Raw genomic sequence first — 26,004 nt, forward strand, 5'->3', positions numbered from 1 at the left:
TTAAATATACTGTAGTGGTGCCTATAGTGGTGAAGTTTGTCAGTGATGTGTTTTCAATACACTGCTGTCACGCTGCATCTGTGGAGGTGATGTGGATTGTGTTTACCGAGGTAGCATGAGAAGTAATTATTTGTGGGAAAAACTGCAGAACTAATTCCACATGTTTGAAGTTTAGTCTACAACCTCAAGGACACGGTTAACGTTGAACTCTGAGCAGCACCTTTCATACAGTATCTCTCTATGATTTATCTCTCGCTTTTGTAATCTTGTTTTACATTTCTACATGAATTTGAAGGAGACAGAGAGAAATATTGTTATTGTTGTTTTCTTTATTGTCACAACTGACATTATTTTTATTATCACTGCAGTTATTATCATGACTATTATGTTATTATTTTTATACAGCAATGCTTTGGCAACACTGTAAAAGAACAGTCATGCTAATAAAGCACTTTGAATTGAATTGAATTGAGAGAGGGAGAGAGAGGAATAAAGAGTACCACTCAGCTATGTCTCAGGGTTGTTTGGGTCTCAGGGTCATCACCAGAGCACAAGAGAGGCTCAGAGGGACGGGGGGATGGGCAGGATCATACTGAGACTGGATCTCTGGGGGATGGAGTCTCAGTGGAGCAGGAGCTTCTGAACCAACAGACAGGCATTGATATATACAGGTCAAATTGTTCTCTTCTCTTCTCTTCTCTTCTCTTCTCTTCTCTTCTCTTCTCTTCTCTTCTCTTCCCTGCTCCCATTTATTCTTTACTTCTCAAAACTTATCAGTTTCTGATTTATTCAATGCATCCTCTCATTTCTTTTATCTCCCTTTCTCTCCCTCTCTTTTATTATATCCCCTTCTTTTCCACTCCTCCTGTCTTTTCCACTCCTTCCACTCCTCCTGCCTCTTTCCGTTCCCTTCCTCCCACTAACACCCTGTTCTCCTCTCTGTTTATGTAGTTCACTCCTTCATGCTGCTATTCCACTCCATCCAAAAAGGGGGATTTGCACTGTTGACTTTTTGGGTGTTCCAAGACCCATTATCTTCCTCTAAATCTGTGTACTGTGGTGCAGCAGGGCCTCGGAATCAAACGCTAACACCGACTTATGGCCAGACGACACCATTACACTCACCCATTTCCCTTTGATTTGGATCTACTCCCTCAACAAACAGACCCGCTTTACACAGCTTTTATGTTGCTGAAAGCTGAGTTTTACTCAGCCGACAAATCACCAAAGAGCACGTCTGTCTTTTCAGTCTTGTCTGCCGCGGAAATAAATAGCTGTGGGTTAGACTCAAGTTTGCCTATATACAGACTTTTATTTGATAAGTGCTCTTTTCTACAAATTGGCATTTTTATGTCTTTCATCACAACCCCAGTCATAATAGATAAAACAATTAAAGATTAGCCTGCAATCAATAGCTCATTACTTACTCTTGTTTACCAGGGGCTAGCAGGGTGTTCAATTAGAGGGTGTGCTTGGCCTCGTGTTTATCTTTGTTAATGGTGAGGAGTGTGTTTATCGCTGACAAGTCAGTGGTTTCCTCATCACCAGCTCGGTTCCTCCTCCAGGCAAACACAGACTCCGAGGAGATGTGACAATGAATGGCTAAGGAAAGGTTAGGTATTTAGCAGAGGCTTTTATGCGAAGCGACTTAGAGAGACACCCTGCAGTGATCGGGAATCGAACCGCTTGGAAGATGGTAACCACTGTACCACTACTGGCTTTCATGAGCCAGTAATGGCCAGATCACACACCCAGCCTGGTTCCCTCTCTCTCTCTCTGTCTCTCTCTCGCTCTCTCTCACAGTTAGAATACACACACACACACATACACACATAGACTCAGGGCCCTATCATGACATTCTAAAGTGCATCGTCACTCGTCAAAAGTCTATTCAAATTTAGTAGGATGTCCAGTTCACATTGGGAGGGGTTTCGTTCTCAAAAGTGGAGCGCATGGCGTAACAAGGTGTTCCTGGGTCTTTTAATCAGTCATATGGGTGTGTTTGGGGCGTAACATCATTTTAAACCAATGAGAATAACACCTGTCATTCCCTTTAACGGCGCAACGCGCGATATGTCAAATAAATGCATCGGTATTTTGGCATTCAAAGGCGCATTTGAAGGAGGCTGCTTGCGAGACCGTATGGAATAGTCATTCTTAAACCATGCTTTACTAAAACCTAGCATATCCTTCACGCATTTGCACTCGTCTATTATTTGAACTCATTGACAAAGTGAAACTAACTTCACCAAGGAGTCAGTCAACGACAAGACAGTTATATGCAGTTACTTTCACTATTGACTGACAATGGGTTACCATCGAAAACATAGGCTGGAAAAAGCAACACTTACCCTAATGTTGCTCAAATGACTGAATAAAACAACATTTATCCTGCAGAGGAGTTGCTTATATCTCGTGACAGTGTCTTCAGCTGTGCTCCATACGTGTCTCGCCTCTCCCCTAATCACTTTTAACCGTCATTACCAATTTGCAAATGATGGTGAATAACTACTCATCATGAGATGTACAGTATTTCGTAATATCTTTATTCTAATTATGTTTCCCATTGTAATCGTGCAATTTGTAATGCTTTGCATGGACGTGCGCTGGTGTGCGTTCTTGAATGATAGAAGGATGGTGCGTGCACCTGCCAATATGACTGTTGACATGCGCTCTTAAAATAGCATATGAACAACTCGCCATTGACTTCTGACCAGGTTTAGGTGGTGTATGATAGCGATTTTTAGACAATGTGCCAGGTCCCTCCCTAGGTTGTTAATTGCCACACCCCTGGGCGCAATGCTTAAAAAATAAACGTGCAAAATAACGAATTCAACTTTCCGCGGGTGAATAACTAGTATTACGCCATGCGCTGGTGGCCCAAAATACAGCCCTCAGTCTCTGTCTTTAACACACATCGTGTGTGTGTGTGTGTGTGTGTGTGTGTGTGTGTGTGTGTGTGTTGGAGAGGATGTAGCAGTGAGGACGTAGTGAAGTAACACTCACTCATGACACCTTCTCAGACGTGCTGCTAGTCACAAGCACACATGGAAGTTAGCCTCATTGATAGCCACTTGCCTAACATGGCATAGATCACAAGTTTGTGTCTGGTGCGGGACTGTGCTGTCATTTAGAAACACACACACGCACACACACACACACACACACACAGAGACACACACAGGGCAGTGACGCACATTGGCTTCTGTCCTGACACCCTGTGGTTTGAAACTAGGAAATTAGAAAAGATGAAAACAGCCAATGTTAAAGTAATCCATACCCTGCCCCCCCCCCTCTCTCTTTCTATTCTTCTGCCCCCTCCTTTCTCTATTTGCCCCCTTCCTCTCTCTCTCTCTTTCTGTCTTTCTCCTACCCAACATCTGTCACCCTCTTTTTTGTCTCCCTCCTCTCTCTCTCTCTCTCTCTCTCTCTCTCTCTCTCTCTCTCTCTCTCTCTCTCTGTCTCTTCCTCCCTGGATCGCTTCCTCCCTCTCTCTCTCTCTCTCTATCTCTCTCTCTCTCTCTCCCTGCCTTTCCTTAAGACTCCCTGCTCCCTGTCCAGCCTCCAACTGCCTATGGGAGTTGAGGAGAAAGGGAGGAGAACAAAGAGACTAAAGACAGAGACAGAGTAGATTAAAGGAAACGAGGGAAGAAGGACAGGAGAGGAGAAGAGAGGAGATGAGAGGAGGATAGGAAAGAAGATCGATCCATTAGCTTTTTTAACCAAAAAAAAGCATGTTTCATGAAATGAGAGTCTTCCAGTGAACCCCCGTATACCTTCATTACTGCTTTGCACACAATTGGCATTAGTATAACCAGCTTTATGAGATGGTTATCTAGAACTCAAAAAGCTAACAAGCAGCCCAACAAGGTCCCAGCATGTATGGGCACTCCTTCAGGACTGTTAGAAAACTGTTCCTATTGTTTTGTCAGTTGCATAAAGTTACTTGACCCTACGTGGGTTATTTCATAGTTTGGAGTTTTCAGTTTTGTTTGACCATGTAAAAAGGGTCAGCAAAAGAAGGACCCATAAAAGAGTATGTTGTTTCCAAACTTTTGACCTGTAGTATATATATATATATATATATATATACAGTATATATAACAGCAAGCTGATTGCATGCTTTGTAGAGCAATAAGTCTATGCCCCCTTTAAGCATACAATATCCAGAGAAAACTATCTCATTTATTCAGCCATGACCGGTTGACCATTATGGAGAGGGCTGCTATGCATTATCCGACACACAGCCCTTTTCACCTAAACTCATTGTAGGGAGTATAAACACTGGTGCTTAAGATGAGCGAAAGCTTAGGCTTCAGTCTTCAATCACAGGCTAGCTGTGGTAATAACAAAGACAGAGGGAAAGATAAAGATAGAGAAAAATAGAGAGAGAGAGAGAGAGGAAGAAAAAAACAGCTCTCGGAACAGGGATTATGAGAAACAATAACTCGGCCTGTGTGATCGATTTCCCCCACCTGTGTATTCCCTGAGCCCAGCTGAACTGTGGGAAGGCGGAGGACTGGCCCCATCTGTAATATCATCTTGTTATTAGCGTTGCATGCACACCATCGATTGTAGGGCTCCATGGGACCACAGAGCATCCTTCCCCTGGATGCTGATGGAGGCAGTATCAGGGTTGGAGGGGTCTGGTCCCCAGGGTTGGGCCTCCTTCCCTCTCCGCTGTTGCGTCTTATGTCTAGTTCTGCCCCATTTTGTCATAGCCGACATATTTCCAGTGCTGGGTCTGCATATGATATGAGGAACGGGTCTTGTAGTGTGACATACTCAAAGACCAGCATTTTGTTGTCGGTAACGCCACCACGACACAACGTGACAAAACATCTAGTGCATCAGAATCACTTGGGGTGAGAGGCAGGGGCCTGTGCTAATGCTGAAATACAACTGCATCTCAAGACTGTCCTCCCTGCCAATGCCAGACTGAAAAGAACCGCATGGTTTGTTATTCATGACTCTCTCTCTCTCTCTCTCTCTCTCTCTCTCTCTCTCTCTCTCTCTCTTACACACACACACACACACACACACACACACTCAAACACACTTTAAAAGAGGGGTTCCGTCAGGCGTGCAGCATTCTGTTGTCTAGATGTTTCCACTCCATCCAGCAAGACATGTAGGTGTGAGACACTTTTAAAAGTCAGTGTGAGGCTGGTGCACAGAACCCCTTTCTTTATATAGACTCGACATTGACATTCCTCGAGCAGCAGATCTGCAGACCTGACAGACCTGCAATTTGTTACAATATGTCAAAGATAGGTTGCTATCCATTATAATTTTGAAGCCATAATCTCATATTAGGCACTTTTTTTCATTTTGTGGAAATCAATAACAAATGACCTTTTGTGTGGGGGGGAGGGGGTGAAAGTAAACAAGAGAAATAGATGTTATTGAAGTCTATGACCTCCGTAATTAATCAGAACTGTGTGAGTTCAAATTGAAAGACTTCCACTGGTTTGTGGATTTGTAGAGCACTTTTCGAGTTAGGACTCCATGTCACTAATCAATGAACACAAAAGGCTGCAATTATACAACCATTGAGTTTGAAATTAAAAGTCACTTACATTCTTTAGGAGTAACTCTGAAAGCTAGATTCTATAATTGTACTGACTGCTAAAACTAAATTGAATCAAGCCCTTGAACAAAATATGTATTGTTCATGTGTTTGAACATATGACATGCTAATGAATTTAAATTGAATCATCTCTCATCAAGCTCACATATTAAAATTGCTTTCTCCTTTGGAGCTGCCATGCAGCATTTGTATTAATCGGATGCCTTTCTCTCTCTGTAATCTTTCTCTCAGATCTTGCTGGAGGCAATTGTCTCTAAAGAGCGGCATGGATACATCGCCATTGACGACATTATGATACTGAATTACCCTTGCTGTGAGTATTATTGTTGTACTATTGTTGGTGTTCCCACTGGTTATGTCTGACCCACACAGATTTGATGTTGCCTACATGATTTATTTCCCTGCCAGTTACTCTTACACTGTAGCTATTTCAGTAGTAAATGCATTTTGCAAGTTTTGTTTATAAAGTTTTCTTGAATCCCTTCCTACAAAGGACTTGCATTAGCAGTTAGTATTATTATCTTTCTCTATTAAAACCATCTTTTGTTTTAAGTACATCCAGTTCACTGGATCTGCATTATTATCCATCTGCTACACAAACATGGCCTTTAGGGTACTCCTAAAGCCCTGCACTATTGCACAATCTCATCTTTATAAGCAGAGCTGTCTGAGATCACACTGCTTTGCTCACCAGCACTTTTATTTATTATTATTTTGTGAAGTAGAACTAGACTTTGGAGGAGCTAGTGAAAATGTAGGTGGGGGAATATGAACTGGAGCCAGAAGAAAGAGTGCGCTCAACATAGCCCAGTGAAGTCGTCTAGTTGCTTTGACTAAGTTAGTCAAGTCAAGTCAAGTCAAGTTTATTAATATAGTCAATACACATGGCCATTAAATGTGCTTTACATAAACAAAAGCAATCAGTAATAGCAAATAACAGCATAGAAGGGCAATAGTCAAAGAATAGTTTAAAATGTAGAGTAAAGTGTTCCGTGTTTATATGAACAAACTTGACTCTACACGTTGATGTAAATTGGAGTGGCCAGATAACTTGAGCATTGAGTGTCTGCTGATCTTTTTTTACAGTGTGTTGCTGCAGTGATTCTAAATATTTTCAATGACACTGGCTTTAGCATGGCTTGCACACAAAAAGACACAGAGCTGGAAGGTTCTCTGCCTGGAAGCAGACACTTTTGTGAGCTGTGCTCACCGAAGACGTCGGATCAGGCAAGCTGGCTGCCCTTGGCCGGCCATTATGCTGATCCTCCCACGGAACGGTGTGATTTGTGGTTGTCATGGCATCAGAGTGTCTATGATTTTTCTGACAGCACCACAGAGGGAGTGGATGTGCACGTGTCTCCTGCTGCCTCGTCTGTAGAGCCCCTCTGCTATCTGATGGGCTCCTCTGACTTTGCTTTTTTTTTTCTGTGTGCCTGATTCCTTTCCTCCAGCTGTCACTCAGTAGTTTAGGTCTTGATTGCTAACTCAAGAGATCTTTGATAATAAGGGGGTGGTGTGTGTGTGTGTGTGTGTGTGTGTGTGTGTGTGTGTGTGTATGGAGGGAGGAATGATCAGTGCTCTGATGGCAGGAAGATGAAGGACGCCATCACCTTTCTCGTTCTAGAAAGATCCACGGGGTAATCTCAAAGTTCCATCGGCATGTTTCATGTCACAACTGTAGCCCAGATGAAATCACCTCTTCTTAACTGGGTTCGACAGTGTGCAGATAGAATAAGCTACATGGCTTTGGTCTCACTGCAGGTGTTTTGGTTACTTTGGTTAAGCGTGGTTTGAACTAAACTTAAACACTGGTTGATCACCACAGGTTGTCTTTTCAGTGCCAGTCTCAGCACCATTAATGTGATTTCACTGATAGTCTGGTGCAGGATATTGACATATTGCTCAGTGCCTGACTGCAACCCTCCCTACTCACACCCACCCTGTGTAAACTAGCTGTATAGTCATTTCAAGATAATATCATTCCCTCCTATCCTTTGCTGATCATAAAAGCCATGGCGGATGTTTAGAAGCATTTGAACAGAAAAACGACTCACAAAGTTCCGCCTGGGCGCATGTGATGATAAAAGTCCCTTTTAAAAACGCAGAATCGCCAGATGCTCTGGGCCAGAATCCTCAGCCGAGCCTCAAACTCTCAGCAGCCCACACACCCGCGCCACCCTCCCCAGTTCCTGTGGGCAGCAGATGGCACCGTCTAAACCCCCCTGTGCCCATTAAATAATTAAGGCCCTCATCAGGAGCCGGGCACATTGTCTGAGCTGGCGTCGCGCCAGGCTGCGGAAATAGCCACTTGGCACCGTGAATGATGGAGAGGGAAGGAAAAAAGTGAAGGGAAGAGAGAGGGAGAGAGAGAGAGAGAAGGGGAAAGGAAAGTTCTGAAAAGGCTCTGATATCACAAAAATAAATGGGCCATTAGTTTTAATGTTTGGAGTTGACGCCTGTGTTATTTTCACCAGACGCCTGTGTTATTTTCACCAGAGCCTGTTTTTATAGAGTTAGATAAAATATTTACAATTTTATAGAAGCCAGGGGGTACAGTTTGACACAGCTAAATATATTTAAGATGGTAGCCCATAAGATAAATTGTTTTTCATTCATTGTAGTAAATCTACTCTTTTTAACGGGAGTACCAACTACTTTGTGTTCTTTGGTGAGAGTTTATTTGTGCTGGCACATGGGAGGACATGGATTGTGAACTAACTCCAAGTGTCCCTAGGACACATCAGCCACCCGTGGACCCAAACTCACGCAGATTGTCTGCACCAACTAGACCAACAAATCGTCCTCCATTTTGCCAGCCAGCGACAGCCTGTGCAAAGCCTGGTATGGATGAGAAATACCCAGACAGTCCTCTGGATGCCCACCACCACTGCTGAATACGCAGGCAGTCGTCTGGACTGACTACCAGCACTGTTGAAAACTCAGGCAGTCCTCTGGACTGACCACCAGCACTGCTGATGATCAGCACTCCAGGCCACCAGCACTGTTGACGTAATACCCAGGCAGTCCTCTGGACTGACCACCAGCACTGTTGACGTAATACCCAGGCAGTCCTCTGGACTGACCACCAGCACTGTTGACATAATACCCAGGCAGTCCTCTGGACTGACCACCAGCACTGTTGAAAACTCAAGTCCTCTGCACTCTCTGATCTCATCCTCAGGGCTGTCCAGGCAGTCCACTTTACCGTGTGCTCTCTGGCAGGAGTGACCGATGGCTTCCACCGTCTCGTCTCCCTCTGCTCCTCCACACTGACCACAACCACAACTAACCATTGTCCCACTATTTAGTCTCTGCAGGTAGTCATTTTGGTTGGATGCAAGAGTGGGTGTTTGCTGCCGATGGGGATGACAGCAGGCTTTGTTGTGCTGTAAGTGCAGGCTGTGTATCCACAAACCAGACATCCCTTGCCTCGCCAAGGGTATTGGCACCACAGGGTTGGAGATATAACTGGCTGACAAGAAGCTTAGTAAACAGATCCTGCTGTTTGTGCCGTGTAATGATCATTCATTTGTGACACGTCCTTTTCGATGTGGACAGATGCTTTCACAATGATGCCTTGACTGATGACTGCAATTGGACTGATTTGATTGACTACCGTGCCTTGAAAAAAGGCACGGTACTTCTAAACTTCTATGCTTTGTATTCATGCAATGCTTGTTTTGCATGTCAATTCACTATGATGGAAAGCTCCACACAATGTTTGCCATTCTGGATGTCAAAGTGACTTGAGAAATAATAATACATAATACAAATACTAATAATAAGTATTTCAGAGGCAGCGTTATGTTAGAAGCAGGAGAAATCAAAATTACACTCTTCCTGTTGATTTAATTACTGTAGACCAGGTGAAAGAGGCCCTTTCTTCTTTCCTTCACCACAGGAGTCTGTCATTGCCTGGACTCTTCCTCCCCCAGGCAATCAGGGAGGCGGGGACGAATCAGCATCTCGGCCCATTGGGGGCTTTCGGGGTAATGAAGGGTAATCAGTGGGCCCTTGCTAGAGCTGTGAGTGGACATCATCAGCCTGCAGCACACAGGCTCCTTTTTTCCCCTCCTGCACAGAACTCCTGGGGCTTTTGGGCAGCTCCAGTGTGGAACCGAACTGTCCACTGCTTCGTTCTTTTGGATTTTGCACTTTTGTGTCTATGATCTTGTTGTCACTGACTAATGCAGGCCAGTCTAAAATGGCCCTTTTTTTTTTACTGTAACATTATCTTTTGTATGTTTTTTTCTCTTTAGATAAAGCTCCACACTTCTCTCGACTGGGAGACATGGAGGTCAATGTCGGTCAGAACGCCTCTTTTCAGTGTGTGGCATCGGGGCGGCCGTCTGAGACAGAAACGTTCCTTTTAGAGGTGAGTCTGCGTGTGTGTGTGTGTGTGTGTGTGTGTGTGTGTGTGTGTGTTGGTAAGCTGTCACTGTTCAGTATAGGGGAGTAGAAGGAAAGTTTGTGTGCGTGTGTGTGTGTGTGTGTGCGTGGGTGTGTGTGTGTCTGTGTGTGCGTGTGGTGTGTGTGTGTGCCTGTGTGAGTGTGTGTGTGTGTGTGTGTGTGTGTGTGTGTGTGTGTGTGTGTGTGTGTGTGTATGTGTGTGTTTGTGTGTGTGTGTGTGTGTGTGTGCACGCACACATTTGTGCGTACGTGTACATGTGCATTTTGTACAGTAGGTGTTGTAAGAGCTCCATAGTCCAATCTTTCATATGAGCTTTGCATTCAGTACAGCCAGCCTTGATGGAGCAGTATCCAGCTCATCGTGCAAGGTCAACATCATGAGGCCTGCTGCCCACACACATAATGGGAGCAATTGTTCTCAGCTGTCCTTTGAGCATAGAGAGCCCTGTAGCATGGAGGACTGCATGCTTTCACAAGGGTACACTAAAAAGAGCAGGCCAGCTTTCACTTCAGGGAGGGGAAAAAAAAGGCGATCACGAATGCTTAGGCTGTTCATGCATCAGTCTGTCATTCTGTCCAAGGGTTTTAGAGTTCTCCACATAGAACAAAAAAAAAAAAAAGATTCCAAAACGGGAATCTCAGACAACATACAAAAATAAATGTTTGTTTGAGGTACACTCAAAATAGCAAACAAAGGCAAATGTTTGTGAATATTTGCAGTTTTTTCTTTTTCTTTTTATTTATTTTTTATCTGCCTTCAGTTTGCCTTGAACAATTATGAACATATAGAAATGGTCTGAGTAGATAGTTCTCGGTGATCAAAATGGAGGCTGTACTGACACCGGACTGCCTCATCGTCCTCTACCTCCTCTCTCCATCAGTGAAAAAAAATACTTTAGATTATTTTAGATAGTGTTTTTGATCAGGTGTTTATTCAGCTAACATTGCAAATGTGATTATCTCATTAACCTTTTAGCACAATACAGAGTTAGATAGAGTTTTTTAAACATCATGTGTTAGCTTCACCAAGTTGTCTTTTTTTTTCTCACAGACAAACAGAAAACCCATGCAGAGATATGATTTATATAGTGTGCTTCTTAGTATAGTCTTCATGGCTCCATACAATGGAATGGTGTTTGTTTGTGAGGTTCCTTTGGCTTTCCCCAGGACTGTAAGGATGCACACATAAACACACCATCCCCATAGACACCTACAATTAAAACCCTGTCAAAATCACACAGCACTCTCGGAAGAGTCTGGGACACTGAGAGTGGTTGAAGTTTAAGTATCCTCTCAAAAGTATGGCCACAATCTGGACTGTTTGAGGTAGCCCGTCCCTGGGTATGGATCTGACAGTCGGCGGGTTGCCAAAAAGACTCACAGCAGGACTGAACTCCATGACTTAGGAGATGTGATTGTTTTTTTTTTTTTTTTTTTTTTTTTTTTTAGTCAAACATTTTCCAGTGTGATGCCTCAGTGAGTCTTTTTTTGCCTCTCAGTTCTTCCCTCCGACTTCTAACTTTCTCCCTAATGGGGTGTTGATCTGAGGTGTGTTCAAAACAGCAAACAACGAGAACAGCAAACAATTTGGATTGGTTACTCAAAACCATCCTAGAACACTGAAATGTGTTTACCTAGAACACTGAAATGTGTTAAAATACCCCCTGTGGTTCGAGTGCTTCTGCCTGCAGCTGAATAAAGTTTAGAGTATCACCCAGTGCAGAAAGCCGTTATCATTTCTCACAGTGTACCAGAATCAGGCTTTTCTCTCTAATAGTCAGCGTCATTATCACTCCAGCCAAGCGTGTTAAGATCATCTCATGAGTATGCGTCTGCTGGCTACTTGCTTAATGTGTGTGTTCGGTATACTATGTACGTATGTGTATGTATGTATGTATGTATGCATGTATGTATGTATGTATGTATGTATGTATGTATGTATGTATAGCTACATAGGGAAATAGGACCATTTGGATTGCATGAGGAGAAATGGGAGCGTGTAGTTGTCCCTGGGCCATCTGTGTTTCAGCAGGTCATCTCTTAAACCTTTCTCTCTCTCTCTCTCTCTCTCTCTCTTTCTCTCTCTCTCTTTCTCTCTCTCTCTTAGTGGTACGTAATTCATGTTGTCCTCTCGGCCCCCTCTTCACCCCTCTAACACCCCCACCCATCTCTTCCTCCTCAGCGGCACAACGGGAAAGTGACGACCTCTACCTCGGTGAAGCACCTGAACTACCGGCGCTTCGTGGCCTCCTTCCAACTGGACAACGTCCAGAAGCCTGAGCAGGACCTCTATCGCTGCGTTGCCCTCTCCCCCCGAGGTGCGGGGGTGTCTAACTTTGCCGAGCTGCTCGTCAAAGGTGAGCGCCCCTTGCCATTTCATCCTCACATCTTAAAAGAAGTACAGTCTAATTAAACATCCTTGTCATATCAGGGTGCAATTACTGTCTTATTATCTCTTATCTTTTACTGTTGGCCTTGTTTTTACGGTGAAATCCAACTCCTGTCATTCACAATTGTGTGTTGAATGCATATGAACGAGAAGAAATGGTTTTAATTGAAGTGAATTTATCTACCGGCCACTTTAGGCAATTCGTTTCTCATCTATATTCGAGTGCAGATGTTAAAGTTGTGTTATCTGTAAGGAAACTCATTTCCTTGCAACTCTTTTCCCTGGGAGAGTTTTCTCAGCTGCATTTGGTTTTTATCTTACTCCAGGTTGAAGACGGTGTGCAAGGTTCAGCCCGCTTTGCTTTTTCACATGAAAGAGATTTGCAGCATCTAAGAAATGCTAATTTGTCCTAGCACCTCTCTAGGTTTACAGTTACACAAGGACAGTATACACAAACCTGATTGCTAGTGTTAGATTTAGCATGGACATATATAAAGCAATACAATATACACTATACAAAGCAATAAAATCATGTTTTTAGAAAAACATAACTTGCACCGTGAAGGATCTTGAGGAAACACAAAGATGACATAAAAAACAATCCTGTAAGTTTGGCAGTTTAGAGGGCATCACCGCAATGTTTTCATTTGATGCTTCGGTGGTTTAGGTATTGATGTTAATCATTGTAAGAGCTACAGTGTACCTTTGAAACCATAATTTGTGAAAGGATGATGGGGTTGAGCTCTTATCAAGTGGAAAAAAAACAGCCACACGGTGCAAGCACGCTCCTTCTGTTGGAATTGTGTTTATCAAAGAATAATGGAGTGCAAAGCAAATACATGAACGATATGCCATGTAAATATAATCCTTAAAGCACTTAAAGCAAGCAAAGAGAGGGAATGAGATGGAGAGGAGAGAATTCATCTCTCTGCCTTCACAACCCTTCCCTAACTCCTACCCCACCCCAACCCCCCCGCCAACCCGCAACCAAAGAGACACGGGCAGAGTTTGGAGAAAGTAACACCATGTCTAATCCCATTGATAGATGTAGTTGCACGGATTATGGCACATTTTTCGTGATAGAGGTGTTTGGAGTGCCACAAAAGCAGTGGGCGGGTGGGGTGCTCCGGTAAAAGCAGAGTATTACCAAAACCCTGTGTGACGGGTGCCCAAGAACGTGCCCCAAAATGGAGCTCCGTAAAATCGGTTGAAATGTGCTCAATTTCAAACATCATGCTTCAGTTCTCAGAGCTCTCTTTTTTTGATCCCTTCTATTTTGCCATGAAAAATCCTGTAGGTGTTGAAGCCATGTGTCTTTGGCTGATGCTATACCCTAAAGCTGACAGCTGACAGCCCATACGTGAAGCCATACTGGCCCTTTATCATTGTTATGAGAATTTTTTTTTTTTTTTATCTAGAATGGCTTTTCAATGTGCATGTCACTGAGTCTAAATAGGTGGTTCAATACAACATTTTTAGCTGAACACCACATCCCAGTTGTGTTCTTTCTTTCGTTTCCTTTCTGCTTAGAACTTGGTAATTACCACAGCAGTGGGTTGCACTGCTTGCATCGATGGCCTGATGACCACAGCATGGCTTTTCCTTCACTCTGTCGCATGAAAGGGCCTATTTGGACAAAGTGGGCCCTTTCTGTCTCCAATGCACTGCACTTGTGCACTTAGAACCGCCAGAGCCCATCCATCAGCACCAGACACAGCACCTTGATGCCATCTGGAACCTTATTACTGGAATCTTTCAGCTTAACTTATTTTCACTTCCTTCTTTTTTTCCAGCCCATTTCAAATTGAATAGCTGAAAAGTTTTCAGCCTTACTTTACCCCCCAACTACTGTAACTTCAGCGCTCCACTGCATGTGGCATTCATTGTTAAACGAGAGACTAATGAAGCTTTAGGTCTGGAGATGGAAGAGGGCAAAACTCAATGCCAAATCCGATACCATTGTGACTGTAGACTAAGTGCATTTTTCTTAGCTATTTCTCCATCCATTCATTTCAAATTATACAGCTGAAACAAAATCTTGATGGAGCTCAGAGCCTTGCTTTGTGAGCCCCTCCCACTTCACCTTCAGTCCTCCACCCCACGTGGTGTTGCTAACGAGAGTCTAATCAGGCCCTTAATTAGGCTGATCAACTCATTTCACAACTGGCTGTTCTTCAGCAAACCTGCGGTGGAGCTCTCCAGCGGTGGTACGTGGGGCGTGGGAGTCTAATGAGAATAGCACGCTGCGCAGTGGGACAACCCAGCATGCAGGGCACAAAAAGAAAAAAAGAAAACAACAGAAAACATGGAATAGAAAAGGAAATCAGCAGTGCCATTAATCCCAGCATGCATCTGGGCAAAGTCTCAGCAAGTTTCTTTTGTGTGGATAGTGCTCAGGCCCAGAGTGTCTGATTCCCCCCTCTGAGTCACCTCAGATGGCTGTGAATGGTTAGCTGCCCCACATGTCTGCGTTTGTGTCCGTGTCCTCGATGCTTGGCAGGGGGAGAAGGCACGGGTGAGGGTGTGGACGCAGACGCGGTTTATCAGCACCATAAAATCGAGTCTGCCGCTCTCGCGGGGAAGAATGTCGGGGTCGGCGGGTGATGAGGAAGCATGGCGGAGACCCAGCTCTGTCTGACTAGCCCATCGTGCTATGAGGAGGCAATGCTGAATTTCCCAGTTTCCATTCTGTCTGGCTAGGGTGGGGTGTGTGGAGTAGGTGGGGAGAGTAGGTGGGGGCTTGAGGACAGCTGCCTGCTGTCCGTCTCGTCCTCTCCGACTCAAAAGTGGGGGCTTGGTATGGAGGCAGGGAGGGGCCGAGAGAGAAGGCAGTCATGGGGAAGAAAAATAAGATTGTGCTGGAGCTGCTACCTCTCTCTTTCCTCCATCTTCTAGCTCTTATTCTTATTTCATAACTCAACTCAAAACTCATAACTCATTTTTTTATTACGGTAAAATAATTATCTTTTGTCTTAATTTCATTCTCTGTCAATCATTCCTCCCATGTGTCTTGAGAGAGAGCGTCTTTTGTGTCTTTCAGTACTTCTCAATGTTTTCCTTTCCCTTTCTTAGCCCTTAGGTGTTCAGAAATGATCAGTAATTTAGATCTATTTTAGAATGTGGGGTTCCATATCGGGCTTTTACCGTAACCTTTGCCTCTCAGCCTTGTAAACAGACTTTCTCCGTATCATCCTGCATTTGTTTGCCGTCGTTTGGTGAAAGGGAGCGGCAGATGCTCTTTTCCAATACAAAGCAGCGTCTGCTCGCATTTGAAGATCACAGACGCTTCAGAGGCGAGCACAGCTGGGCTTTTACTTAAAGCTGGCTTAGGCACACTCAAAGGCACCTTGATGTGCAGTTGATGTGTGTGACCATTTTGGTATTTGACTCATGACCTTCAGGTGGGAATGCCGGAGTTTTTCTTTCTCCAGGAATGCGCACACAAACCCCCAGGAGGTGAATCTCTTTTTAGGCCGGATTAAGGAGTCAAAATGAGTCGGACTTAAAGTATGTCCCTGAAGTCTTACAGTGCAGAGTCGTTAGAAGAGGAGAGCCATATATTACATTTCTCATTAAACTGTCTTCATACGCTTATTTGAAGCAATATGTCATAGTCGAAGCGGTGAGGAGGCAGTCTTGCTGCTTGGTTTTATGAAGGAGCTTCTTCTGAAGTATGTCGGCTAATATGCCTTTTTGAAGGATGCATGAATAATGAATGTGTCTAATATTACAAGTCATAAGAACACGCAGTTCATATTTCAATTTTGAAATAAAAAAAAAAGAGTTACAGTAGTACTACCATGCTGAGGCAATAAAGCACTTTCTACTTTACAGAATAACGATAATGTTGACAGTAAATGTTTTTAGTGACACATGTGCTAGTACCGGGTTATACCCCCTTTTCGAAACTCCCTTAATTTGTCGTACCGTAGACTCAGCAAGGTGCTGGAAACATCCCTGTAAGTTTTTGGTCCATATTGGCATGATGACATCATGCAGTTGCTGCAGATTTGTCGGCTGCACATTCATGATGCGAATCTCCCTTTCCACCAAATCCCAAAGATGCTCTATTGGATTGAGATCTGGTGACTATGGAGGTCATTTGAGCAAAGTGAACTCTTAGTCATGTTCAAGAAACGTCTTTGAGATTATTTGAGCTTTTTGACATGGCGTGGAAGCAGTTGAAGTAGCCATCAGAAGATTGGTACACTGTATTAAAGGCACCCTTAAGAGTTTTTTTGGTAACACTTTATTTTAATGTGTCGCTGTTACAGTGTACCTACCTAATTAGGTACAGTGGTACAACCTGTGTAACAACATGTACTATCAGGTACTATCATTGTACTTGCATTATGTATTTGCGGGTACCTACATATAGTTGCTACATTGTAATACTGAGTGCTTTTACAAAACTTTGCCAATTTGCCTAAATTTTCATCAGAGGCAAAGAGCTGACCTGAGACCTGCTGGATGGGGTAAATCTGGTCATGATAGATTTGATATACAAACCATTCTTAGCTCCAGTCAAGGCCTCATTGTCTTCAGTGTACATGTAACAGCTGTGATGCTACAACCTTGTTACTCTTTGATACAGTGGAATAAACCTATTAAGTGTACCAGTTAATTACTTACATGTACATATGGCATGTATGTTGTGTCTTCGATGTCTTGGAACAGGTCGTCGTCGTCGTCCCCCCCCCCCGAAATCGAAATGGAAAAGAGTTGCTATGCTACAGGAATTTGGAGATTTCTTTCTACAGACTGCTGTCACATTCCCTCTATATTATATCAGAGTTATGTTCATACTTTGTTGCAAAAGAATCATATTTAGTTTATTTATTATTGTGCTTCTCAACTGTAGGGGGACCCTGAGAACAAATCTTCTAGTGCTGCTTTATTGTACCTAATTATGTATCTAATAAAGTGTCCGGTGAGTGTATGTGTTAGCATATAAAACACACCAAACCTCTGTTTAGTGTGTTGTTAGAGATGGCATAACAAGAAAATGTTCATTATTAAAGCAAATAATGAATTTCAATAGACATTGAAACAGGCAGTCTTCTGTAATAGTCTTTTCCCACTCACAGCCTGACCCCGTACACCTTTCTCTCCGCAGTTCCTCCGTCTCCCATCGCGCCCCCCCAGCTCCTCAGGGCAGGCTCCACCTACCTGATCATCCAGCTCAACACTAACTCCATCCTAGGCGACGGTCCCATCATTCGCCGGGAGATCGAGTTCCGTGCCAGCCACCTGCCCTTCTCGGAGATCAATGGGGTCAACATGGTCACCTACAAGCTGTGGCACCTCGACCCCGACACTGAGTACCAGGTCAGCGTGATGCTCACGCGGCCCGGGGAGGGGGGCACGGGCCCTCCTGGACCCCCCCTCATCAGCAGAACTAAATGTGCAGGTGAGTGCTCATCAGAATCACATTGCATCAGTCCCAACCTAAAGACTTTTAGAAGGTCCTCTTGCAACAACCTCTGTTCATTCTGTACAGTTTAAATAAATTCAAGTCAAGTCAATTTATTTTTATAGCACATTTAAAAGCAACATCATTGCACCAAAGTGCTTTACATAAAATAATAATAACAATAATAATAACAACAAAAACAATAATAACACTAATAATAATACAATTAATAATAATAATAATAATAATAATAGTAAAAAATGCAATCCAATGCAATATTCATGTAATATACACCTTATTAAACATGTGTTAAATGAAACTATAATGATAATTAATTAGCTAACTTTTCCATTCAACTTTTGAGGAAACTTGAAAGGACAAACTGAAAAATAGCATTTCTTTGATATTTATTTCAAAATAACTGGGTAGACTTCAAGTCCTGTTGAAAAAGATTTTGTGAAAGCTCTCCGCTAAAAACTGTTATTTTGGTGTGTTTTTTTTTTGTGACTGGCTTTTGTGGAGAGCTTTAAGGCAGAATTAAGCGTGGGTGGACTCTTTTCACTCTGAGCAAAAGGGGCTCGCTGACGTGCACAATGTCAGAGCACAGTGTGTCACTCTCACTTTCATTTCCACCCTCACACCACCTGTCCCTTGGACTAAATAAAAACCTCTATGACAAAACAGAAGCTCTGAAAAAAGAACAACACTGGGCAAGTTACTGGAATTTAGTAAAAAATTAGTTTCTAGTTACTTCTTTTAATAACTAGATGTACCGCAGAGCGGTACAAAATATGACCGCCGCCCAGTCCAGCACATTTTTTCCACAAAAATAAATCATCTTGCCTGTTCATAATTCTGAGAAATTCTTGAATTGTGTGCATGTGTGCGTGTACACGTTTATGTTTATGTGTGTGGGTGTGTGTGTGTGTGTGTGTGTGTGTGTGTGTGTGTGTGTGTGTGTGTGTGTGTGCGTGCTTGTGTGTTTGCCTGCGTATGTGTGTTTGTGCATGTGCATGCATGCGTACATATGTCTACTGTGTGAGTATGTGTCATACGTATGATTACTGTGAATGTATGTGTGTGCGTGTGTATCTGTTTATGCACATGTGTGCACATGGAATGGGTTAACATGACCCCTGGAGGCAAACATACGGAAAAAATTGGTCATCCTAGGCCCTACGGTTCTCAAGATATTCACAGAAAACTGTGTCTGCCCTACCCTCCTTTCGGGGGGTCCAGTACAGCGGGGTGGCTACAGATCAAAACGAAAAACGACGGTTCCATGCTATACATGTGGGGTTACATGCCCACCAAGTTTCGTGTACCCCGGTCTTTCAGTGTCCCGGGAATCTTTGTTGGTGTACGGTCACTAAATGTACACATAAATTATTTTATTGTGTGGCCCCCCATGAACGGAATTCCATGAAACTTGGCGTGCATTCAGAGGGTGTCATAATGATCCTACACTTCCAATTTCGTGCAGTTTTGACTATGTTAGGTCACAGATACCTGCGATTACAACACCTCATTTTTACTTTTTTGTGTTTAACTAGGTGGCGCTATACATGAAATGAGTGGTTATGGAATTGGTTGACATGGACCCTTGAGATCAACATACAAAAAAAAAAGGTCCTCCTAAACCTTACGGTTCTCGAGATATTCACAGAAAACTGTGTCTGCCCTACCCTCCTTTCGGGGGGTGCAGTCCAGCGGGGGGGCTACAGATCAAAACGAAAAACGATGGTTCCATGCTATCCATATGGGGTTACATGCCCACCAAGTTTCGTCTACCCCGGTCTTTCAGTGTCCCAGGAATCATTGACGGAAATTTGGACATGCGAAAAAGAAAAAAAAAAAAAAATCAAAATAAATTTCTGACTAAACCTATATGACCGCCGCTTCGCTGCGCGGCGGTCATAATAACTAAATAACTTTACCAATTACTGTGTCTAAAACATGTTTATGACTGGCTTTGAATGGCTTTATTGACGGAGCAGAGAGCATCAAGGCATACTGAAGCATGGGTGGGCTGTTGGAACAGTAGTAGTCACAGACTGACAATCGGTTGACTTTGGGTTCGATTCCCACTGCGAGATTGTGTCACTTTGGTTAAAAAAGTGGCAGCTAAATATCAAGTCGACAAGTCAAGTCAGGAGAGATAAAATAATGCCCATATTTCCAGGACAGAAACCTTGCATTTCTCAAACTGCCGGCCATAGTTTGGGTTGATGTGAATTGGTTAACACACTGCACCACTGTAAGGTCGGGTGACGTAAACAGCAAGTAAATAAGCTGCATTTGTCTACTGCGTCTTGTCGATATTTTACCCAAGGTAAAGGAAATGAGCAATTAACACATTTCAAAAAGATAGAGATACTCTGCAGGGTGTCTTGCAGAAAAGCCCAGTCATTTACACAGAATGTTTTCTGCAGCTCCGGTTCTGGCCTTTCTCTCTCTCTGACCTCGTGTGAAACCCAACCCCCTAATAGGGTGCTGGCTTTCGGTCCGCCGTGGGGCATAGTGCTGTGTTTACTCTGAAGCCGCCGAAGTAATTTAAATGCTGTATACTGAACATGGATGGGTGGTAGCGAGGGACTTCGCATTCTCTGCTGTGATTAAAATGAAAAAGAGAGGGTAATTGAGGGGAGAGATGAAGGACTTCAGTGGGGACTGGAGATGTCGTCTCAAAAGGTTGGAGAGTGTTTGGCAACGTGCACAGCCATATGTGAGAAATACATATGCAGGTCCATGCATAAACTCATCATGCAAATACACACACACACACACACACACACACACACACACACACACACAGATGTGTACAGTCACCATAGCTTCCATGCACTTTCTAGAATGTACAAATAGCCATTCATACTGTAGCATGCACATAATTACATTCACAGTTAGATTAAACCACAGATGATCAATGTATGAATGCCTAGGCAGAGGCATGGACACACACACACACACACACACACACACACACACACAAAATAGAGAAAGAAAGATATAGGGAGAAACAGTCCTCAGATGAATCACACATGCCCTTTGAAGAGCAAAAGCTTCCCTGTTCAGTATGCTGATTATCCTGGAAATATTATCCTGGCTTCAGGATCTGCCTCAGAAAAGATGCAAATGCAAGGACACATGTAAACATTAACGTAAACACAAATGTAAACAAATACATGATGCATACCTTCCTCTGGCCCTCCAATAAACAAGCTAAGTCACTCTAGTTCTACCAACAAGACTCCGTAGACTCAAGCTATTATGATCAACCAGAGGTGAGCTTACAGTACATTCTAGAAGGCCCGCACAGATAACCCAGCTGATATCATCCAGGCACATGAAGTGTATGTACCAGTCCTGCTGCTAGATGCTCTTCCACTCACCCTATCTGAGCATGATGTGTGGTGAGTGTTCAGGAGCATGAACACCAGGAAGGCACCAGGTCCAGAGGGTACAGTATTCCTCTACAAGTCTTCAAAAACATGCGCAGATCAGCTTGTGCCAGCATTCAGGGGAATATTCTATCTCTCCCTAACTTGGTCCACTGTACCAACATGCTTTAAAAAGATCAACAATTGTTCCTGCGCCAATGAAGTCACATCCTGCCTGACTAAACAATTACTGTCCCATTGCATTGATGTCTGTAGCGATGAAGTGCATCTAGAGGTTAGTCAAGAGCTACAGTTGCCCAATGGACAATGCCATCAACTTCATACTGCACATGACACATACCCTCCTTGACAGCAGGGTAGGGAATTATGTGTGAATGCTGTTTTTAGATTTCAACTCAGCATTTAACATAATCAAGCCTATTACGCTTATTACCAAGCTCAAGGACCTTGGACTGTACACTTCTGTGTAATTGAATTTCAACTTCCTGACTGGCAGACACCAGGTGGTGCAGGTGGGTAGACACACCTCTTCATCCCTTACCCTCAACACAGGGCCACCACCAGGGTTGGGTCAGATTACTTTGAAATGTAATCCATTACTGACTACAAATTACATGGCAATTTTTGTAATCAGTAACGTAATCAGTTGGATTACCAAAAACATGTAACGTAATCTGATTACTTTAGGATTACTTTTAGATTACTTCAATAAATATGTCCCTTAAGAAAAAGACACCACCACTGAATTGATGAAAGAATTCTCATTCTATTTTTCTCTTTATTATTTCATTACATCTAAGAAATCTCTTTGTTCTGATCTTTTCCTCCAAAAATCTTAATGTAGCCCCTTGTTTTAGTGTTACCATTTACTTTGAGGTCACCAGGTCCCATTGTTTGAAAAAAAACCAAAACTAATACATTTCTATAGCTATTCTCTACTTTGGGGGTGGTGTTTTGGTGGTTGAAATTTTCACCCCATCCCAAAATGTATCACTTAGTCATCATGGATGTGATAATGGATCACTATTCTCCAAACATGCACAACTCAGGTTAACCTTTATAAGGGTACACCTGGACAATGAATTTAGCTTTCGCTGGATTTTTTTGACCCAGGGACATGGCCTGAGATTGAATGACACCATGATCATTTCAATTGTGGGGGTGAGAAAATGATTCCTTTGGGATGTTTTTTTAACCAGGGGGACATGGTGACTCTCAAAGTAAACGGTAACACTAAAACAAGGGGCTACATTAAGATTAGGAGGAAAAGATCAGGCAGTGTGCCGAGAGACCTGCCCCAATAGTAAATAGTAAGTTTTGATCCCATGAGGGAAATTTGGTCTCCCAATCCGTGAATTAGTGAAGCACACAGTGAACACACAGTGAGATGAAGCACACAATGAGCACACAGAGGTGAAGCACACACCAACCCGGAGCAGTGAGCTGTCTGCCACAGCGGCGCTCGGGGATCAGTGAGGGGTTAGGTGCCTTACTCAAGGGCACTTCAGCCGTGGATGTGGGCATGGGAGAGCAGTGCTCAACCACTTCCCCCGCCTACATTTTTTCTACTGGTCAGGGATCGAACCGGCAAGCCCGAAGCTTGTCAAATTAAAAGATAGCTAGGCTATCATAAAAAAGTTGCATTGTTTGTATGATAAAATGTAATCAGGTAATCCCCAACAATGTAACTGTAATCTGATTACACATTTTTTTTATTGTAATCTGGGCTGATTATAGTTACTTGATTTTTGTAATCTGATTACGTAATCCAGATTACATGTAATCCGTTACTACCCAACCCTGGCCACCACAGGGCTGTGTCATAAGTCCGCTGCTGTATTCCCTGGCTACACATGAGTCAGATGTCATTGTTAAGTTCATTGATGACACAGCAGTGGTTGGCCTCATTTCTGACAACAATGATTGGCCAGGAAAACAGTGTTACGAAGACAAAAAAGATGTTTTTTTGCATAAATAAAAAAACTAAATGCATTAATAATGATGAGTAAATAAGAGAGAGGTTTTGAATATGTTGGTGTCCATATTACTGAAGACCTGACATGGACCATGCATACTGACTCACTGGGGAGGAAGGCACAGCAGTCCTTTTCATCTCAGATTCTTAACAACTTCAACAACTGCTGGCAAATTCTGGCATGGCCTAGATGTTAATTGTATTGCAGCCCCCATAAATCAAGTGAAATAAGTAAAAAAAATAAGTGAGTAAATCAATTATGTGTAATAATACAACTCATATCCTTTTATTGCCCTAACTGCTTGCTAAACAGACACTCCAGTTGGTATGTGCATATGGTCTAACATTTGCCAAGTGGCTGCCACTTTCATGTGCTCTTGCTAATTAAAATGGGTGTGCTGTGCCTCTTGCACTACCGCCCTGTCTGAGCCCTGAGTTCAGTAGTATGTTTCTAAAGGTGGGCTTTTAAATCTACCTAGTCTCTGCTTATAGTACTCTGTTCTGTTTGGGACAGTTCTGAAATTATGAGGAAAGTGAGTTGCAGAAAAAAACTCCCTGGTCTCAGCAGTCTCTGAGAGAAATGGCATTTGCTTTTTTGTTTTTGTTTTTTTGTGCCCCAGAATCTTGTTTATAGACCCCACCAGGGAGTTTGCTTTCTGAACTTGCTTGTTAGCTGGCGGGCTCAGACCGCTCGGCCTGCTTGGAGTCGTTCTCACCGTCACCGTTCAGAAATGGGTCTTCCTCCTGCAAAAACGAGGATGAGCACCATCGCCAGGAGGTATTCTTGCCACCGCAGGCAGAGGGGCCTCAGGCACTGACCTACATGAGAGACACAAGGCCCAGATATGCTGCCGAAGAGTGAGGCAAGAGTGGAAGAGGGAGAGGGTGAGAGCCTCAGCGACACGCGGAGCGTCGTGTGGGGAGGCGCAGACTGGTGGGCTGCTCTCTCAATGAGGTGTTGCCGTGGAGATGGCACACTCAATCGAGGACAGAAGACACTGTAGTGGGTCTTTGGAGCCAGGAATGAGAAAGATGGATAAAGTGAGAGAGCGAGAGATAGGGATAAAGAGAGAGAGAGAGAGAGAGAGAGATTAGGATAAAGTGAGAGATTGAGATAGGGATGAAGTGAGAGAGCGATAGGGAGAGAGAGGTACAGATAAAGTGAGAGATCGAGATAGGGATAAAGTGAGAGAGAGGGAGAGAGAAATTGATAGAGAAGTACAGAGCAGGAAGAAAGCAGGAAAGAAGAAAAGAAAGGGGGGATGAAAGAGGTAAGGAGAGGGCGGGAGAGCTCCTGCCACAGATTGGGTTCCAGATGGACTCACACCTGCCACTGGGTCATGGACGCCTCAGTGAAGGACCCCTCCCCTCATTGCCCTCTTTGTGCTACCACAAGCACCCTCCAATAGCAGGTTTATCATAGGGACACGAGCCTGTATGTGTGTGTGTGTGTGTGTGTGCGTGTGTGCCACATTTATGAGTTTCCCGCAGTGGCTAAATACGCCAGGCGCTTAATGATGTTGAAGGTAAGGCTACAGGTGCAGGATGCCCTTGTATAGCCGAGCGAGTGTCCCCTATCTAACATCTCTGTGATGAGTTAATGTGGGAACATGAATGAAGATGATGATGATGATGAAGATGACGATGACAACAATGAGAAGAACAGCTCAGGAGAGCCACACAAGGACGCTGTCCAAAGACATTCTGTCCGTTGATCTGTGTTACCTGCAGGCCAGCTACAGGTGCTCTTCTGTGCGTCCTGCTTCATCAGGAGCAATAATCCACAAGCTGTCACACCCACACACACACTGTCTGCAGGCACTGTCCCATCTCATAAGGGACACCAGGGAGATGGTGCCGTGGGCACAGCCCTGCCGACCAACAAGAGTCCAAACCGGCCGAAGGGAGAGCATATGCAACCGGAACTAAAGCCTACTTTTTAAAGAGCCTACCGCACACACACACACACACACACACACACCCCGAGTAGAAAAATCAATTGGACTATTAACGCTATTTGTAAATGACATCTCATTAATAGTGCTGCTGGCTCATCAAGTCAGAATTTCTCACTTAATAGAGAGCTCCGGCGACTTGAAACAGAAATGAATAAAAACGGCTCATTTAGCTGTTATTTATATCGTTTTTTAAAAGCAGACTGATTTAAGATCAAAGAGAATTTGTTTTAAACAAAAAGTGTACTTGTAGTTGTGTCTGTGTGTTTGTGTGTTGATATGGAATGGTCTGTCTGTTTGTGTGTGTGTGTGTGTGTGTACGTTTGTGTGTGTGTGTGTGTGTGAACCACACTTCATACATTTCTGTCCGATTATTCTCTTTGTTCTGCCTACCATCAGTAGGTGCAGCCAATATCACTGCGCTCTGGTCCCAGCCTTAGTTACCACACCCTCTCTCCCCATTAGCACCACTCTCATCACACACACAGACACACACACAAACACACACACACAGTGAGACACACATACACACACACACACACACAGTGACACACATACAGTAACACACACACACACTTCCTCCACGTGCCCTTAAAGCCGGCGGAGAGTGGAAAGGAGACCTTGTCTGGTAACCTCAGATGGCGGGAAAAGGGGGGAAACTGTCAAGCGCATAACTCCTCTTTCAGCTTCTCTCTTTCTGAGAGGCCATTAGTCAGCCTCGCCATTAAAGCAACAAAGCAACGCAATCCGTTATGCACTTTGACAAAACAGCCGCATTGATTGTGTTGATAATGGGCTGTGACAAATGCAGCCATTGACGACAACACGTGGGCTGTCCTTGGCTCGCCAATTTCAGCCACCCCTCTCCATC

The 26,004-nt window shown here is 43.7% G+C and overlaps 1 protein-coding gene across 7 annotated transcripts in view; it reads left to right on the forward strand.

The window, feature by feature from the left end:
• The window catches only part of ptprub (protein tyrosine phosphatase receptor type Ub), a 216,833-nt gene that overhangs the window by 106,528 nt on the left and 84,301 nt on the right, over nucleotides 1-26,004 (forward strand). For all 7 annotated transcript variants that reach the window (XM_076280520.1, XM_076280519.1, XM_076280517.1 and 4 more), the window contains exons 4-7: nucleotides 5,822-5,903; nucleotides 9,850-9,965; nucleotides 12,183-12,357; nucleotides 17,506-17,799. In XM_076280520.1, coding sequence (XP_076136635.1) covers nucleotides 5,822-5,903; nucleotides 9,850-9,965; nucleotides 12,183-12,357; nucleotides 17,506-17,799 — 667 coding nt within the window. The remainder of the gene's footprint in view (nucleotides 1-5,821; nucleotides 5,904-9,849; nucleotides 9,966-12,182; nucleotides 12,358-17,505; nucleotides 17,800-26,004) is intronic.

This window comes from Alosa pseudoharengus, unplaced genomic scaffold (assembly GCF_046254945.1).
Source record: "Alosa pseudoharengus isolate Yale_2024_CS ecotype anadromous, Long Island Sound unplaced genomic scaffold, YU_APseudo_1.1 YU_APseudo_1.1_scf_12, whole genome shotgun sequence".
Taxonomy (NCBI): Eukaryota; Metazoa; Chordata; class Actinopteri; order Clupeiformes; family Clupeidae; genus Alosa; species Alosa pseudoharengus.